The sequence below is a fragment of the Ovis canadensis genome, chromosome 18 (genome assembly GCF_042477335.2).
Source record: "Ovis canadensis isolate MfBH-ARS-UI-01 breed Bighorn chromosome 18, ARS-UI_OviCan_v2, whole genome shotgun sequence".
Classification (NCBI taxonomy): Eukaryota; Metazoa; Chordata; class Mammalia; order Artiodactyla; family Bovidae; genus Ovis; species Ovis canadensis.
In genome coordinates, this window is record NC_091262.1 from 16,298,103 (window position 1) to 16,318,301 (window position 20,199).

At 39.8% G+C, this 20,199-nt stretch overlaps 1 protein-coding gene across 2 annotated transcripts in view; it reads right to left on the reverse strand.

Annotated features, from left to right (window-relative positions):
- Positions 1 to 20,199, reverse strand: part of GABRB3 (gamma-aminobutyric acid type A receptor subunit beta3) — a 284,737-nt gene that overhangs the window by 25,922 nt on the left and 238,616 nt on the right. For both annotated transcript variants that reach the window (XM_069559183.1, XM_069559184.1), the window contains exon 6: positions 18,982 to 19,119. In XM_069559183.1, coding sequence (XP_069415284.1) covers positions 18,982 to 19,119 — 138 coding nt within the window. The remainder of the gene's footprint in view (positions 1 to 18,981; positions 19,120 to 20,199) is intronic.

A 20,199-nucleotide genomic window follows, 5' to 3' on the forward strand; every position in this document is an offset into this window, starting at 1 on the left:
TCTTAACATTTTCCAAAGTACAATTTCTTTAAAGAAACTGTCCCCTACAAGGCAAATACTGAGATTCATGCAATGAAGTACAATTGATATGCTTTTGAGAATACTTACCCTGGGCAACATGAAGGCCAGTGATATAACAGCATAGTCAAATATTTGGAGGGTCATTAGTGGCCTTGAGGAAGGAAATGCTACTCAGATCTCAAAATTATGTATTCACCAAGATACTCTTTAACACAGAACATAGAATTAAGAAAATATACCATTTTCTTATGTATTTGTATAGTAAATACATTCTGTTTCTTAAACATGAAATACACTTTCAAATTAACAAAATTCTTAGGCATTCACCACCTGTCCTATCCCGCAGTCCCAATCTCCTAATCCCACAGGTGGGAATGTTAAGTGGAGGAAACAATAAAGATGAATAAGAAGATGGTCTATGCTCTCACTTAGCTCCCAATCTGTCAGAGAAAGACCCATACAGAACTGGCCTCTGTAAACGAGAGGTAAGGCCTACACTGGATATTCTAGAGCTCAAGATTTAGGAAAGGTTTCACAGTATCTGAACTGAGATACTCCTGGTTGAATAAGAGTCTTCACAGGCAGAGGATAAGAACCTTCAAGGTAAAGGGTCCAACCCAGTCAAATGAGGAAAAGCCTTTCATGATGCTATGAGATAGAGACTTCAAAATGTTAATAATCATAAGAATCTTCAGAGATGTCAAGACCTATTCTTCTAGACAAAGGCTATTTTTTTTGTTTTAATCAATTAATTTATTTTAATTGGAGGCTAATTACTTTACAATATTGTGGTGGTTTTTGCCATACATTGACATGAATCAGCCACGAGTGTACACGTGTCCCCGTCCCAAACCCCCTCCCTAGGCAAAGGCTTTTGCCATTTGGCGGGCATCTTCAAGAATGCATAGGGTCTGTTAGACAAGGTCCTGACACTGATACAACAGATATCCTGATGTAGCCTGTATCTGTGGAGAAAATTCCTCAAATGATCATAACAAGGGGCTTGATCATTTTAAAGTGGGAAAGTAGTGAGTCAGTTGCATTGAAATATAACCTTCAAATGAGCAACAGAAGCTTACAAATTACAACAGAAAGGCACAGAAGCCCTAAAGCCTGTGTGGCAAGGTAGATGTGGTTAGGTTCCCAAGTAGATGCTGAACCGACAAAGGTAGAGTCCCTGAACACAAGTGCATTGTTCCAGTTCAGGACTTCCTTGGCAAGACTATCTATTGAAATGCTGATCTCAACCTTTTTCCCCAGATGCACTAAAAGCTGTGCCAGAAACAAGGCTCTGGATCTCTCGTCCAGCCTAAATTAACAGAACTTTCTAAGGCATTAGCATTGCTGAAGAACTCATAAAAATGTGGATGCAGAGTATCATGTCACCTTTGCCAAGTGTAAGAGCCACTCAAATGTATCTATAAAGTCACAAGCTGATATTTTGGCAACTGCAGCAGAGTTGGCCTACCTACATATTCCTGTCCCCTTCCAAGGCAGCCACCAAAGGGGCTCTCCCAGGACTGCCTAGGAAGCTGCGTGATGCTTTGCCTGGGAGTTCAGGGATGCTCTTGGGGTCTTTATGATGCTCTCTCATTCATTTATCTCCCCCCCCTTTTTTTTTTACTGTATAATACAACCTAAAGTTCAAAATAGTGTTCCTAATTTTCTCACCCCGCCTTATCAGTCACCTAAATTAAAATATTTTCAAAACTTCCATAAAGGAAAGTAGATATATGAAACAGGAACTAGAGAAAGAGGAAAAACAAACTTTTCAAAGACTTTCTCAATCAGGCAATAAGTCTCTTTCTGATCTCCACAGCAAAGCTGGAATGTTCTGTCCTATGACTCTGGAGCAAAGAGCAGGGGCATCTGAGAGAAGCCTGAGAGAGGCTCAGGGTTTATTTGGGATAATCCTTTAGGAAGTTGGTTGTCCTCTCAGATCCTTAGTTTCCCTGTGTGTAAAATCAGGGCATGGATATCATGAGTGAAAAAGGAAAAATATAGATAAATTTTACTCCATTGATTACAAACTATTATTCTGCAGAGAATAATTGAGAAAATGAAAAGAAAATCCACAGAATGAGAGAAAATATTTGCAAATCATATATCTGCTGAGGAACTTGTATTTAGACTGTATAAAGAAGGTTTACAAAGAATACGAACAACCCAATTTAAAAATGGGCAAAGGACTTGAATAGATATTCCTCCAAAGAGGATAAGATTAGTGTCCGGTAAGCAAATAAAAGATTCTCAATATCTTACTCATTAGGGAAATGCAACTCAGAACCACAATGAGATACCATTTCTTACTATTAGGATGACTACAATCAAAAAGACAGATAAGGGCTTCCCTGGTGGCTTGGTGGTTAAAAAAAAAAAAAAATCCACCTTCCAATGCAGGTGACATGGATTCGATCCCCGATCCAGGAATATTCCACAAGCTGTGAAGCAACTAAGCCTGTGCACCACAACTACTGAGCCTGTGCTTTAGACCCACAGAGGCCACAGCTACTGAGCCCCTTGTGTTGCAGCTACTGAAGCCTGTGCGCCCTAGAGACCATGTTCTGCAACAAGAGAAGGCGCAGCAGTGAGAAGCCTGTGCACCACACCCAGAAAGCAGACTCTGCCTGCCTGGCTCAAGCACAGAAAATCCTGCTCAGCAAGGAAGACTCAGGACAGCCAAAAGTAAATTAATAAAATTATATATATATGTGTGTGTGTGTATATATAAAGGCAGACAATAATATGCATTGGTGAAAATGTGGATAAATTAGAACCATCATGTATTGCCTAGGGAACCTAAATGGTATGGCTACTTTGACAAACAGTTTGGCAGTTCCTCTAAAAGTTAAACATAGTTATCGTATGACCCAACAATTGCAATTCTAAGTACATACATAATGCAAATGAAAACTTACATGCACAGAAAAACCTGTGCATGAATGTTCATAGCAGCTTTATGCCTGATAGCCAAAAGGTGGAAATAGCCCAACATTCATCAACTTTATGTACGATTAAACAAAACATGATATATTCATACAATGGAATATTGTATTGTTCCAGCAACAAATACAACATTGTATTGTTCGAGCAACAAAAAGGAGTAAAGTATTGATACACATCACAACATGGAAAGAAGCCAGACACAAAGGACCATATGGTGTATGATTCCATTCCAAGAAGTGGAATGCAACAGGCAAACCTATTGCCACAGCAATGAGATTAGTGGTTACCCGTAGGGTGAGGAGAAGCAGGTTGGGGGAAATGAAGAATGACTGCTACTGAGTACAGAGCTTTGAGGGTGATGAAAATATTTGGAAATTGATTTGAAGAACGTCACAATTACAAAATTGTAAATACAATAAAAACAACTGTATTACCTACTTTAAATGGTTAATTTTATGGTATATAAATTGCACCTTAAGAACTCTGTTATAAGAAAAAGAATACGTACTACATGCACTTTACTGGTACCAAACATACTGAAAGTGAAAGTCTGTCAACTGTGTCCGACTCTTTGTGACCCCACGGACTACAGTCCATGGAATTCTCTAGGCCAGAATAAGGAGTGTAGCCTTTCTTTTCTCCAGGGCATCTTCCCAACCAAGGGATCAAACCCAGGTCTTCTACATTGCAGGTGGATTCTTTACCAGCTGAGCCACAAGGGAAGCCCAAGAACACTGGAGTGGGTAGCCTATCCCTTCTGCAGGGGATCTTCCTGACCCAGGAATCAAACCAGGGTCTCTTGCATTGCAGGAGGATTCTTTACCAACTGAGCTATCAGGGAAGCCCCCAAACATACTAAGTGGCCCCAAATACCCACTCAATAAAAGCAAGTTACTTGTTCCTTTCCTTTCTCTCCTCTACGGTGCTTTCTGTGCTCAGGACTTTGTAATCCAACTGTTTTTACTATTGAACATATTTTTAAAAATTGTGTGGAAGTCTTGAAAGCAATTCCAAAAGATGAAGTTAGATAAGACTTCTTTTTGCCAAGGAGGTGTTGGGCATTTCCAAAGAAATCTGGCTTCTGTAGGTCAGGAGCCTTAAAGGAAAATTATTTCATAGTAACAAGATGAGATAGTTAAGCTTCCCTTTGGTGCTGAGAGTTAATTTTCTCTACTTCAGCCATTTTGCACTGAGGGATTAGTAGTATTTGGCCAGTAAGCGCAGGTGACTTGTCTCTAAGGATCCTTCTAATAAACGTCAATGGGGGAAAAATAATGGGAATTTATCTCTGGGCTTTAAAAGACAAAAAGATAAGGATGATAATTCCTTCTTCTAACATTTCATATGATATCAGCACTAGACTTACAATAGATGTTATTTATACACCACATGCATAATAATTTGATCATGGGCTTTAGTTTAGGATAAAACTAAAGCACAGAGTTCACGAATGGACTCAACAGAAAATTAAGTGCATGTTTTAAGGGTGTGACATGCAGATTTCAAAAAAAATTTTTGTAATTTGCTTCATTTGTTTTATTTATTTATTTATTTTACTTTACAATACTGTATTGGTTTTGCCATACATCAACATGAATCTGCCATGGGTGTACATGAGTTCCCAATCCTGAACCCCTCTCCCACCTCCCTCCCCATATCATCTCTCTGGGTCATCCCAGTGCACCAGCCCCAAGCATCCTGTATCCTGCATTGAACCTAGACGGGCAATTCGTTTCTTACATGATATTATACATGTTTCAATGCCATTATCCCAAATCGTCCCATCCTGTCCCTCTCCCACAGAGTCCCAAAGTCTGTTCTATACATCCGTGTCTCTTTTGCTGTCTTACATACATTTGTTTTACAATCATAATTGTGAAGCAAAATAGTATTTTGAAAGTTGATTTTTAAAATTTATTTTTTATTGAAGGATAATTGCTTTACAGAATTTTGCTGTTTTCTGTCAAACTTCAACATGAATCAACCATAGGTATATATATATCCCCTCCCTTTTGAAACTTCCTCCCATCTCCCTCCCCATCCCACCCCTCTAGGTTGATACACAGCCACTGATTGAGTTTCCTAAGCCATACAGCAAATTCCTGTTGGCCATCTATTTTACACATGGTAATGTAAGTTTCCACATTACTCTTTCCATACATCTCACCCTCTCCTCCCCTCTCCCCATGTCCATAAGTCTATTCTCTATGTCTGTTTCTCCATTGTTGCCCTGTAAATAAATTCTTCAGTACTGTTTTTCTAGATTTCATATATATGCATTAGAATATGGTATTTATCTTTCTCTTTCCAACTCACTTCACTCTGTATAATAGGTTCTAGGTTCATCCACCTCATTAGAACTGACTCAAACGCATTCCGTTTTATGTCTGAGTAATATTCCATTGTGTATATGAACTATGACTTCTTTATCCATTCATCTGTTGATGGACATCTAGGTTGCTTCCATGTTCTACCTATTGTAAATAGAGCTGCAATGAACAATGGGATACATGTGTCTTTTTCAATTTTGGTTTCCTCAGGGTATATGCCTAGGAGTGGGATTACTGGGTCATACAGTGGTTTTATTCCTAGTTTTTTAAGGAATCTCCATACTGTCTTCCATAGTGGCTGTATCAATTTACATTCCCACCAACAGTGCAAGAGCATTCCCTTTTCTCCACACCCTCTCCAGCATTTATTGTTTGTAGACTTTTTGATGAGGGCCATTCTGACTGGTATGAGGTAGGTCTTTTCCCCACTTTTTGATTGGGTTGTCTGCTTTTCTGGTATTGAGTTGTATGAGCTGCTTGTATATTTTGGAAATTAATCCTTTGTCAGTTGTTTCCTTTGCTATCAATTTCTCCTATTCTGATAGGTGTCTTTTTACCTTGCTTAAAGTTTCCTTTGCTGTGCAAAAGCTTTTAAGTTTAACCAGGTCCCACTTGTTTACTTTTGTTTTTATTTCCATTACTGTAGGAGGTGGGTCATAAAGGATCTTGCTTTATGTCATCAAGTGTTCTGCCTATGTTTTCCTCTAAGAGTTTTACAGTTTGTGGTCTTACATGTAGGTCTTTAATCCATTTTGAGTTTAACTTTATGTATGGTGTTAGGAGGTATTCTAATTTCATTCTTTTATATGTAGCTGTCCAGTTTTCCCAGCACCATTTATTGAAGAGGCTGTCTTTGCCCCATTGTATATCCTTGCCTCCTTTGTCAAAAATAAGGTACCCATAGGTGCATGGGTTTTATTTTGGGGCTTTCTATCTTGTTCCATTGGTCTATATTTCTTTTTGTGTGCCAGTACCATGCTGTCTTGATGACTGTAGCTTTGTAGTATAATCTGAAGTCAGGAAGATTGATTCCTCTAGCTCCATTTTTCTTTTCCAAGACTTCTTTGGCTACTTGGGGTCTTTTGCATTTCCATATGAATCGTGAAATTTTTTGTTCTAGTTCTGTAAAAAATGCCATTGGTAATTGGATAGGGATCAAATTAAATCTGTAGATTGCATTTGGTAGTATACTCATTTTAACAATATTGATTCTTCCTACCCAGAGACATGGAATATCTCTCCATCTGTTTATGCCGTCTTTGATTTCTTTCTTCAGTGTCTTATAATTTTCTGTGTACAGTTCTTTTGTCTCCTTAGGTAAGTTTATTCCTAGATATTTAATTCTTTTTGTTGCAATGGTGAATGAGATTGATTCCTTAACTGATCTTTCTGATTTCTCATTGTTACTATATAGAAATGCAAGTGATTTCTATGTATTGATTTTGTATCCTGCAACTTTGCTAAATTCACAATTAGCTCTAGTAATTTTCTGATACTATCTTTAGGGGTTTTTATGTACAGTATCAGGCAGAGTACATGAGAAAAGCTGGACTGGAAGAAACACAAGCTGGAATCAAGATTTCCAGGACAAATATCAATAACCTCAGATATGCAGATGACACCACCCTTATGGCAGAAAGTGAAGAAGAACTAAAAAGCCTCTTGATGAAAGTGAAAGAGGAGAGTGAAAAAGTTGGCTTAAAGCTCAACATTCAGAAAACGAAGATCATGGCATGAGGTCCCATAACTTCATGGGAAATAAATGGGGAAAGAGTGGAAACAGTGTCACACTTTATTTTGGGGGGCTTCCAAATCACTGCAGATGGTGACTGCAGCCATGAAATTAAAAGACGCTTACTCCTTGGAAGAAAAGTTATGACCAACCTAGACAGTATATTCAACAGCAGAGACATTACTTTGCCCACTAAGGTCCATCTAGTCAAGGCTGTGGTTTTTCCTGTAGTCATGTATGGATGTGAGAGTTGGACTGTGAAGAAGGCAGAACGCCGAAGAATTGATGCTTTTGAACTGTGGTGTTGGAGAAGACTCTTAAGAGTCCCTTGGACTGCAAGGAGATCCAACCAGTCCATTCTGAAGGAGATCAACCCTGGGATTTCTTTGGAAGGAATGAAGCTAAAGCTGAAAGTCCAGTACTTTGGCCACCTCATGAGAAGAGTTGACTCATTGGAAAAGACTGATGCTGGGAGGGATTGGGGGCAGGAAAAGAAGGGGACGACCAAGGATGAGATGGCTGGATGGCATCATGGATTCGATGGACGTGAGTCTGAGTGAACTCTGGGAGATGGTGATGAACAGGGAGGCCTGGAGTGCTGCGATTCATGGGGTCACAAAGAGTCGGACACAACTGAGCAACTGAACTGAACTGATGTCATCTGCAGAGAAGGCTTTACTTCCTTTCTGATCTGGATTTCTTTTATTTCCTTTTCTTCTCTTATTGCTGTAGCTAGGACTTCCAGAGCTATGTTGAATAATAGTGGCAAAAGTGGACACCCGAGTTTTGTTCCTGATCTTAGGTGGAATGCTTTCAGTTTTCAGCATTGAGAATAATGTTTGCTGTAGGCTTATCATAAATGGCCTTTACTACGTTGAGGTAGGCTCCTTCTATGCCCATTTTTTGAAGAGTTTTAATCATAAATGGGTGCTGAATTTTGTCAAAGACACTGACTGAATGGATACAAAAGCAAGACCCATATATATGCTGTCTACAAGAAATCCACTTCAGACCAAAAGACACATATTGACTGAAAGTAAGAGAGTGGAAAAATATATTCCATGCAAATGGGACGCAAAAGAAAGCTGGAGTAGTAATCCTCATATCAGACAAAATAAACCTTAAAATATAGAAGATTATAAGAGATAAGGAAGGACACTACATAATGATCAAGGGATCAACCCAAGAGGAAGACATAACAATTGTAAATATCTATGCACCCAATAGGAGCACCTCAATACATAAGACAAACACTGACAGTACACACATTGTGTGTACACTGACAGTAACACAATAATAGTTGGAGACTTTAACACCCCACTCACACCAATGGACAGATTATCAAAACAGAAAATTAATAAGGAAACACAAGTCTTAAATGATACATTAGATGAGATGCATCTCATTGACATCTTCAGGACATTCCATCAAAATGCAGAAGAATACAACTTCTCAAGCGCACATGAAATATTCTCCAGAATAGACCACATCTTGGGTCACAAATCAAACCTCAGTAAATATAAGAAAGTTGAAATCATATCATGCATCTTCTCTGACCACAATGTTGTGTTGACTAGATATCAATCACAAGAAAATAACTGTAAGAAACAAAAACACATGGAGATTAAACAACATGCTTCTAAATAACCAACAGGTTACTAAAGAAATCAAAAGGGAAATGAAAGAATTTCTAGAAACAAGTGACAATGAAAACACAACAACTCAAAACCTACGGGATGCAGCAAAAGCAGTCCTAAGAGGGAAGTTTATAGCAATACAATCCTACCTCAAGAAACAAGAAAAACATCGAATAGACAACCTAACTTTACACTCAAAACAACTGGAAAAAGAAGAACAAAAAACTCCAAAATTAGTAAAAGGAAAGAAATCATAAAGAACCAAGCAGAAATAAATGAAAAAGAAATGAAAGAAACAAAAGTAAAGATTAATAAAACTAAAAGCTGATTCATTGAGAAAATAAACAAAATTGGCAAGCCTTTAGCCAGACTCATCAGGAAGAAAAAGAGAGAAGAATCAAATCAACAAAATTAGAAATGAAAAAGGAGAGGTTACAACAGACAATGGAGAGATACAAAGGGTTATAAGAGACTATTATGAACAGCTATATGGCAATAAAATGGATAACCCAGAAGAAATAACCTGGATAACCTCTTAGAAAAGTTCCATCTTTCAAGACTGAACCAGGAAGAAATAGAAATTATGAACAACCCAATTACAAGCATAGAAATGGAAGCTGTGATAAAAAATCTCCCAAAAAGCAAAAGTCCAGGACGAGATGGCTTCATAGGAGAATTCTATTAAACATTTAGAGAAGAGCTAATGCCTATCCTTCTAAAACTCTTTCAAAAATTTGCAGAGGAAGGAACACTTCCAAACTTATTCTATGAGGCCACCATCACCCTGATACCAAAACCAGAAAAAAAACACAAAAAAAGAAAACTATAGGCCAATATCACTGATGAACATAGATGCAAAAATCCTCAACAAAATTTTAGCAAATGGAATTCAGCAACACATCAAAAAGCTCATACACCATGATCACGTTGGGTTTATTCCAGGGAGGCAAGGATTCTTCAATATATGTAAATGAATCAATGTGATATACTATGTTAACAAATTGAAAGATAAAAACCATATGATAATGTCAATAGATGCAGGAAGCTTATTTTTGAAGAATAGAAAATTCACGTATCTTAACAGAAAATTTTCATCATCACTTAGTTTTGGATCCTTTTCTTTATCTTTCTTCTAATCATGGCAGAAGTATCTTGAAATAAAGTCAGAATATATCAGTCCAGATACAGCCCAGAAAAAAGGAAGAGAAATAAAAACATCACATAATTAAATAAGCATATTAAGTAGTCTGTTCTCCATCAGTTTATCAAAATTTTCAGTCTTTCAAGCTCAAAGAAAACTAAAAGTTAGGAGTCAATTTCAGATTTGGCAAAAACTGTAGAGAGCAAATTTTGTGTGTCAGCAGGATGTACATTCAAGACTTGCACAAAAGCTGAAGTCCCAATGCAGTGGTCATGTGTCAAGAGTGATATTTAAAGGTCTCTTTGGTTATTAGCTGTATATACTTGTTGAAATAAACTTACCCAGTATTTCTTTTAACCTAATCCCCTTACTGTCTGCTACTGAAGTACTCTGCTCACATTTTCACAGTTTCTTCACAGTCCTTACAACCAAGGACTCAGATCTCTTGATTTTGAGCTTTATAACGCTTTCTTTCAGAGAAGGCAATGGCACCCCACTCCAGTACTCTTGCCTGAAAAATCCCATGGATGGAGGGGCCTGGTAGGCTGCAGTCCATGGGGTCGCGCAGAGTCGGACGCGACTAAGTGACTTCACTTCCTCTTTTCACTTTCATGCATTGGAGAAGGAAATGGCAACCTACTCCAGTATTCCTGCCTGGAGAATCCCAGGGACCGCAGAGCCTGGTGGGCTGCTGTCTATGGGATCGCACAGAGTTGAACACGACCGAAGTCACTTAGCAGGAGCAACGCTTTCTTTCATAGTACACTATTATGGCTAAGTGTTCCCTCTCTATAATGTTATCAGAAAAATACAGAATTAAATGATTCACATTTTCTGAAATGTGATTGTAAAGAACGTATCCCAAATTTTCTTCTTTTCTACTCTCATGTAATTAATAGTCATAGCTAAGTAAGAATTAAATATTGAAACAACCATAAATTCTTCTGCAACAGTAGAGAAGAGTGAAAACATAAGTATGGTGTTTGAATATTGTGGGATACGTAACCCTTCCACTGGCAACAACTGGAAAAAATGGGCAAAACTTAAATCCCTATCCTTAGAGACACTGGAGGGATAATAACCTAGTAAAAATCTGAGCCAAGGTTTGGGAGAGAAGTTTAAATGAGAGAGGTGATGAGCTCCATGTTTCAGGTGGATGTAGTTTATAGAAAGATGAGAAGCTAGTTAGAACATCTGATAGACTCATGGAACAAAGGGAGTGAAAACTGGAGACAGGGATTCCAAAGAGCTCTGTCCAAAATATAAAGATAAATCAGAAGGATTCAAGCAAGCATACCCAAGGAATGAATCTGAACTCAGAATTACCAAGTCCCAGAAAGTAAATGAAGCTAGTTTGGACTGCTAATGCCTCTAGCTGCCTGAGAGAGGAAAGCATAAATTCTCTCTGAAAAAAAGAAAACATCATCATAGATTTTGAACTTTATCTACACTTTCCTCAGATATAATATTATCAGATTAGACACAGACAAAGAAAGAATTATTGAACTGAAAGAAAATCAGAAGAAAATTTCCAGAGTGATGCATGAAGCAAAAATAAAACAAAAAATTCAGAAAGCAACATGAGATATTTAGAAGATATAGTGATAAGACCCAAAGTTGAAATTGTTAGAATTGAAACTGGAATCCTAGAAGGAGTAAAAGAGAGAAAATGGAGCAAAAGCAAAGGTGGCTGATGGTGCTCTAAAACTGCTGAAAGACCTCAAGAAGACCTACACACTCCAAGAAGAATAATTAAAGAAAAAACTATACCTTGGTATATCATAAATGGCGATGAAATAAAAAACAATGACGAAAATTATAACTATCTAGTCAGGGGAGGAAAAATAGATCAATTTGAAAGCAGCACCAATTAGACCAACAACTCTCTCAACAGAAACAATAGACACTGGGGTAAATGAAGTCATATCTTCAAACGGAAAAGGAAAAAATGCTAATCTATCTTTCCATAACAATAAATTTATCCTATAAGAATAAACATGATATAAAGTCATATACAGATTGTTTAAAAAAAAAAAAACTTGAAGATATCTGACCAGGAGACTTACACTAAAGAAAATATTTTAAAATTTTTAAATTTTAAAACTAAATATTTTAAAAATATTCTTCTTAAGGCAGAAGGAAACATTCCCACTCCAATATTCTTGTCTGGAGAATCTCCATGGACAGAGGAGCCTGGTGGGCTACAGTCCATAGGGTTGCAAAGACTCCAACACAACTCAAGTGACAGCACACACACACACACGTGGCAACGAAAGTAAATGAACCATAGTGATACAGATGGACTTCACAAGCATAATGTTCAGTTAAAGAAGGTAGTCACAGAATAATCTAAACTCTGTTATCTCATTCAACTGTCCATTGGTGAATGTGCTTGATATGGATAGAAAAAAGAGGAAGAGAAGCATCAAATGTGGGCTGTAACAAGGGCAAAAGTCTTCAGGCAGTATGCAGGAGTGAGTGGAGGAGAGAAAAAGAGCTGAGTGCAGCAACTAAAAGAAAGCTCTGTGCTGGGAATGCTTAAGAGCTAAACTAAAGGGAAGAGGTTACAGCTAGAACGGGGTCCACGGTAAAGGACACTGGATTCTGTGCTGCAGGCAAAGGCAAGGTATCACAGGTTCTGGAGCTGGGAAGTGGATTCAGGGAAACAGTGTGTCCTGAGCACTATTTACCACAGTAAAGACATGGAAGCAACTGGAATGTCCATCGACAGACGAATGGATAAAGATTTTATACACATACACATATATATATATGTAAAATATGAGTCAGTCATAAAGATGAATGAAATAATGCCATTTGCAGTAGCGTAGATGGATCTAGAGATTATCACACCAAGTGAAGTAAGTCAGACAAAGATAAATACCATATGTTATCACTTATATGTGGAATCTAAAATATGATACAAGTGAACTCATTTACAAACAGAAGTAAACTTATAGACATAGAAAACAAACTTATGCTTACTAAAGTGGAAGAGGCTAAGGGAAGGATTAATTAGGTTTGAGTTTGAGATTAACAGATAAACAATAATACATATAGTCCTACTGTATAAGGAATGATATTCAATATCCTATAGTGAACCATAATGGAAAACAATATGAAAAAGTATATATGTATATATATATATAAAACTGAATCACTTTGATGTACACCAGAAACTAACACTATTGTAAATCCACTACAGTTCAGTAAAAATTAAAAAAAGAAAAGTTTCACGGCCACTAATCTGCCAGCAAAATGCATGGTATATAGAAGGCAGAGACACACTTCTTGCCACTGAGGATTTCTGGACATTGGATGAATCAATTCTAGGTCCCCGGATTAAGAATTTGGAGGCCTCCATTCCCAAAGTCTATTTTTAGAGACTTGCACAAAAGCACAGCTCATCAAAAATTACAGCCCTTTAATACTGGGAGGTAAGGCAGGAAAGATATAGATGCTATAGATGGGTACCACAGACATCGTTTGTCATCTCAACTGTCTACACCTTGTATAACAAACCTTATAACATTAATATACAAAAGTGTGGAAAATAATCATTTAAATAACACTAAAAAATACTAACTTTTAAACTCTTTGTCAAAAAGATTCAGAATTTCCTAATTGTCAGGAACCCTGTGGATTAATTTCTGTCCTTTCTAGCTTTACTGTATAAATTTGGTAAAATCATTAACATTCTTGAGCATCAGTTTTCCTATGCTTTAATGTGGGCTAATGTAATTACCATGTACCAGTCTCCCTGGGACATGCCACTGTTATGGTTAGAAGTCAGTTGTTGTGATTTAGTCACTCAGTTCTGTCTGACTCTTTGCAACTGCATCGACTGCAGCACGCCAGGCTTCCCTGTCCTTCACTATCTCCCAGAGCTTGCTCAAACTCATGCCCATTGAGTCGCTGATGCCATCCAACCATCTCATCCTCTGTCATCCCCTTCTCCTCCTGCCTTCAATCTTTCCCAGCATCAGGGTCTTTTCAAATGAGTCAGTTCTTCGCATCAGGTGGCCAAAGGATTGGAGCTTCAACTTTAACATCAGTCCTTCCCATGAATATTCAGGACTGTTTCCCTTTAAAATTGACTGGTTTGATATCCTTGCAGTCCAAGAGACTCTCAAGAATCTCCTCCAGCACCACAGTTCAAAAGCATCAATTCTTTGGCACTCAGCTTTCTTTATAGTCCAACTCTCACATCCATACATGACTACTGAAAAACCATAGTTTTGATTAGGTAGACTTTGGCAGCAAGGTAATGTCTCTGCTTTTTAATACGCTGTCTAGGTTGGTCATTGCTTTTATTCCATGGAGCAAGTGTTTTGTAATTTCATGGCAGCATTCACCATCCAAAGTGATTTTCGAGCCCAAGAAAATAAAGTCTGTCACTATTTCCATTTTTCCCCATCTATTTGCCATGAAGTAATGGGACTGGATGCCATGATCTTACTTTTGTGAATGTTGAGTTTCAAGCCAGCTTTTTCATTCTCTTCTTTCACCCTCATCAAGAAGCTCTTTAATTCCTCTTCACTTTCTGCCATAAGGGTAGTGTTAATCTGAGGTTATTAATATTTCTCCCAGTACTCCTTGGTTCCAGCTTATGCTTCATCCAGCCCTGTATTTCACATGAAGTTAAATAAGCAAGTTGACAATATAGAGGGTGACTTGAAGTATTCTTTCCCAATTTGGAACCAGTCTGTTGTTCCATGTCCAGTTCTAACTGTTGCTTCTTGACCTGCAAACAGTTTCACAGGAGGCAGGTAAGGTGATCTAGTATTTCTATTTATTTAAGAATCTTCCACAGTTTGTTGTGATCCACACAGTCAAAGGCTTTAGCATAGTCAATGGAGCAGAAGTAGATGTTTTTCTAGAATTCTTTAGCTTTTTCTATGATCCAATATATGTTGGCAATTTGATCTCTGCTTTTTTTAAATCCAATTGAACATCTGAAATCACACTGAAATCAACATTGACATACTGTTTAAGCCTAGCTTGAAGGATTTTAAGCATTACTTTGCTAGCATGTGAGATGAGTGCAATTGTGTGGTGGTTTGAACATTCTTTGACATTGTTCTTCTTTGGGATTGGAATGCAAACTGACCTTTTCCATCTTGTGGCCACTGTTGAGTTTTCCAAATTTGCTGGCAAGTTGAGTTCCACACTTTAACAGCATCATCTTTTAGGATTTGAAATAGCTCAGCTGGAATTCCATCACCTTCAGTAGCTTTGTTCATAGTGATGCTTCCTAAGGCCCACTTGACTTCACACTTCAGGATGTCTGGCTCTAGGTGAGTGCCCACACCATCGTGTTTATCCAGATCATTAAGATCTTTGAAGATTCAGATAGACGTCAGAATGAGTAATAAAGTCTTACTTCATTTTCTTTGAGTTATAAGAGGATCAAAATATTATTTTTCCAAAGCCAGTATGCTGAATCATGGTAGAAACTGAATAATTATTTGTTGAAATGAACTAACTCAGTTATTTCTTTGTTGTCTTTAAAAATGCACTCATGGAACAAGGCTCCTTCCTTCTGGACAGAGATATACTTAATTTCCTCCCCAAGTACATTGAGGTTTTATGGGGATTTTTCTTTCTAAAGTTATATTTTAATACATTAAATATTTGAATATATAATGCTATTAATTTATATAGGTATCTCTTTTGCAGAAATGATTCATTTAATTAGGGATGACTACATAGTTAGTAATGACCGTGAAATGTCCTCTTATAATTCTATAACCATTCAGTTTTCAAACTATTGAGTGGGCTAGATGCTGGAATATGTATTAGGGGTACAGGTATGAACCCCAAACAAGTGCTATTCTCAAGAAACCCTCAGATAACAATTAGGAGTCAGTTACATAATTTTCAATAATTCAGGAGAACAATGTCATACATTTTCTAATATTTAAAGCTCTGGGCAACCATTAGAGTATCTATTTTCTGGACCCACACAATTTAATTGATGAAAGCTAAACAGGGATTCCCTGGTAGATCAGTCAGTAAAAAAATCTACCTGCAATACAGGAGACCTGGGTTTGATCCCTGGGTTGGGAAGATCCCCTGGAGGAGGGTATGGCAAACCACTCCAGTATTCTTACCTGGAGACTCCCCATGGACAGAGGAGGCTAGGGGGCCGCAGTCCGTGGGATTGCAAAGAGTCAGACACGACTGAGCAACTAAGCACAGCACAGAACAATCAGTGTTCACCATGGATCAGACACTATTCTAGGCTTTTTATTTATACGAACTCATGTAATTCTCTACAATTCTACCAAATATATATCATCGATATCTCTTCATTTTTTCTTCAGAGATCACCTGCTGCAGGTTACCTTGCTAGAAAGTTCCAGAGTCTGTACTTAAGCTCTGGCAATTCTGGCTCCAGGGTCTGAGTTTTTAAACCTTTTACATACTGTCTCTTGAACAGGAGCTCTCTTACTGTGGCTTAATTCCCACTAAATGCCCCTCTACGTAAGAGGCTACCTGATGTCATCCAGGGCACGCTGCTAAATGCTTGCTGGCTGTGAGCAGTCCCACTGGACCAGTCATGCCCTGTTCCCTCTCTGACCCAGGGTTCAGCCCCATGCTTTGTTTATGCCAGCTGTTGAGTGACTATTCATGACTCTCTGCAGTGAATATTCATGTCTTTCCTGCCCTGCAGCCTGCAACCCATGTTACGCAGGAGATGGATTAGGACTGTACTCCTTGGGAAACCATGGCAAGGAGCTGTCTACAAGGTCCTGAAAGAGACAGGAGGAGGGAGAGGTGGGTGAGGTTTGGAATTTTGCCCTCAAGACCCTGAGAAGGGGCGTCTCTAGAAAACTCCAGGGCATTCAAAACTGTCTGTGACCCCATGGACTGTAGCCTGCCAGGCTCCTCTGTCCATGGGATTCTCCAGGAGTGGGTTGCCATTCCTTTTTCCAGAGGATCTTCCTGACCTGAGGATTAAACCTGAGTCTCCTGCAATGCAGGTGGACTCTCTACCATCTGAGCCACAAGGGAAGCCAGAGCATTGGGTCTTTCCTAACCCGTTTTCTGAGAATTCTCTTTCAGGCTTGAGAGTCCTTCAATCCAGTTGACTAATCGAAATCTCATTAATTCAGAAGACTTATGGAAAGGAAATAATTGGTGTAATATTTAATTTTGAATAGTTTTGTAACAATGTGGCCTATGATGTTTCTACATAAGTAAGCAAATTAGAATAGTTTTAAAATGCAGGCGTTTTGAAGAATGAGAGCACTGATACTGATAAACTGAAGGTGAGCCCCCGGCGACAGCCTGCGAATGCAGAAAGTCATCAAGAACAGAAAAGAGGACTAAACACCACGTTCTGAGGGCAGGCTCACTCTCAGCATCACGAGTTTAAGTGTGTGCCCCCATTTCTGCAGTGGGCATCATCTCCAGATATGTTTAGGATACCTTCCACCATATACCTACTTAAAAGAAAGACAGATTGTGCCTAGAAAAATGTGTCCCCAAGTGCTTTCAAGCAAAAGGATTCAGGAAGGCCATTCTACATGGTTGCACTTCCACGTGGAAGCACCCACCCTCCACAGATGCCTCATCAGGCTTTTAAGGAGGTTGCATGGAAATGCAATAAAAGGGCCTCTTAGCAGTGCCTGAACAGCCCTATCTGCAATCTTCTGACAAAGGCAGGCACGGGCAGGACTCCTACACTGAGACAAGACTACCCCTGAGTTCTGAGCAGACTGCTGCTCACATCACTTGGAGCATGGAACAGTTTGAAACCCAGTTTTAAAAGCAATAAATCATTTTCTGCAACACATCATAGGGCAATTTTCTTGGTTGTGGAAACAAGTCAATGATAAGCCCAAGTGCCTTTTGGCCTTCCCACCCATCCAAGGTGAGGACCTCCATGTGTCTTCTCTAGAGACTGCAAGCATGTTTGCAGGACGCCTTGAGAAACAGGAGAAGGTAGCAGTGCATGAAGACAGATCTTAAACATTCAGGCATCTGTCTACTTGCACATTCCTTGGTCTGTGAGGCTAGGTAGAGAGAAGGGAAGCTGGCCCCGTGAGGACTGGCTGCATGTCCGTGGCATCCCATGAGGAGGGGGCAAGGAGCGTGGTCAGCTGTGCCCAGGCCAGGCCCCTCCTACAGGGTTAGCACAGCACTGCCAGGGTGTAGAGCCATCACCTAAGCCTGCCTGGGAGGCAGTGTGTGGGCAGAGCAGAGGCCAAAGCCTTCACAGAGGGAGAGCATCTTGATTAAGCCGAAGAGTGAGTAGAAGGTGGCCAGGTTAAGGGAGACAGGCCGCTGTGAGTCCTGGGCATTCATGCTAGAGGCCACAGGCAGAGTGCAGGCCATGGGCTACATGAATGCCAGTACAGGACCAGGGCTAACCACTTTCCACTTGGTGTGGTTTAAGCTGCATGGTCAGGAAAAAGCTAAGATGGGAGGTCCCAGCTCTGCCCTCACTGAGAATCCTCCACCCAGAGTTTGTGGCCTTTAGTTTACAGAGTACTTCCATTTATCTTCTCAGCTACAACCCAGCCTTTACCAAGAACACTGAGAAAGCACCACCCACTATAAGATATGAATGGAAATTTAAAAAAAAACCTCAGCAAGCACAGACTTCTCAGTCTTCAGACAGCTGAAACAAAGATGACAATGAAACCCAGGGTGGGACGGCTTCCCAGATGATAGCAGGAGCGGATGATTGTGCCTCAAGAGGCACCACCAAAGGCAGCGGCTCATGTTCCTGGAAGCGGGGCTGACTGCCAGCCCGGAAGAGGGGAGAAGGTCTCTTACTTTGGCGAGCACAGCACTTGCCTCCTCAGGTCTTCCTCCCTCCCCTTACTTCCTGTCTCCAAGGCTATCAGTGGCCTCTTGTCTGCCCAGAGAGAAAGCTGCTTATGTTATCAAACAATGGTTGGCTAAATTCAACCTCAGCCTTTCACCTTCTCAACAAGCACAGAGAGCATCTCCTGGTCAGCTGCTCCTTCCTACCCATCAGAGCTTATCCATTCCCTCTACATACAGTGAAAGGGGTACAGAAGATGATGACATGTGACTGACGATGGTCCTTTTTTGGAGGACCAAGCACCGTGAATCAGCAGCAGAGTATTTCACAATGACAGCAATGTGGCCCAGGCAGCCGCTATCCCTCCAGCGAGCGCAAGGGGACACAAGACTCACCTGTGGCAAAGACGACATTCCTGGAGACCAGACGATGCTCCACAATGGAGAACTGTGGGAGCTCAATCCTCTCCACGCCGGTCACAGCCTTATCACCCCCGCGCCAGTAAAACTCGATGTCATCTGTGGTGTAGCCATCTGCCAGGAGACAGAAGCAGGGACAGAGCAGAAATGAAGCATCATCTTGTCTAAAGAAACTGTCACTAGTAAAACGGAAGTAACAGCCTGCCCATGTGTGAAGGAAATTTGTTGATGTGCTTGTCTATGCATTATCATTAGGAGAACTAACTTTTGGATATTCTTGTGTTACCTTTGCTGTCTGATTTAGACCAGGCTGGTGTTGAAAAGCAGAGAGACTGGAGAGGCTGAGCGCTCTGACCAAAGTTCTGCCTGGCAAGCCTAATTGTGGGGCTGACCTGGACTTTGCACAGAAATGTGAAGTAAAAACATATTCACAGTACTGAATAAGATGGTTGGAAGAAAAAGTAAAAACTCTAAAGAATTCTGGAAAGGCAGCTCTCTCAACAACTATGAAAAAGTTAGAACACTGAGGGTGAACTTGCCCAATCAGTGTTTCATAACTGCCGGGCAATTTTGGATGGTGTCGTGAGGTGTTCCTGGCCATGAGTTTGGCCAGCCTTAGAAATGCCTTTTGCGGAGACTCTCTCGGCCCTTAGAGATTTGAGCAGTGCTCTCAGAAGAAAGAGGAATGGTCATAAGCCAGATTATAGCTTCAAAACCAGCTCTTGGCAGGTCTCACGCTCACTCGGTAATCAATCAATGCTTCTTGAGAATGAATGAATAGGAAAACAGTGTCTGATGTTATTTGTAGCACTCAGGAGTCTTCTGAAGAATTGGGTCAACTTTAGTGGTAAAGTCAATTAAAAATCACACCTGTAGAAAAATAGCCTATGAATATAATAACTTTTTTATTTGAACATTTAATATGAGGCCAACTCTAAATATCTAACATTATACAAACAGACCAAAGCTGTGGGGATGACTGCTCCCACAGTCCCTGCCAGCTCCCTGGTCCATCTACTGTCTTCCCTCTAGGATTATGGGGGGCACATCTTCTGTCCCCACCCTCCTCTCCGACTGCATGGCACTCCATTCTCACCCAGTGGCCATGGCGATCACCAATAAAGCACAGATCTCACCAAGTCACTTTTCTGCTTAAAGCCCTCAAATGTTTCCCAATGCAATCAGCAAAACAAG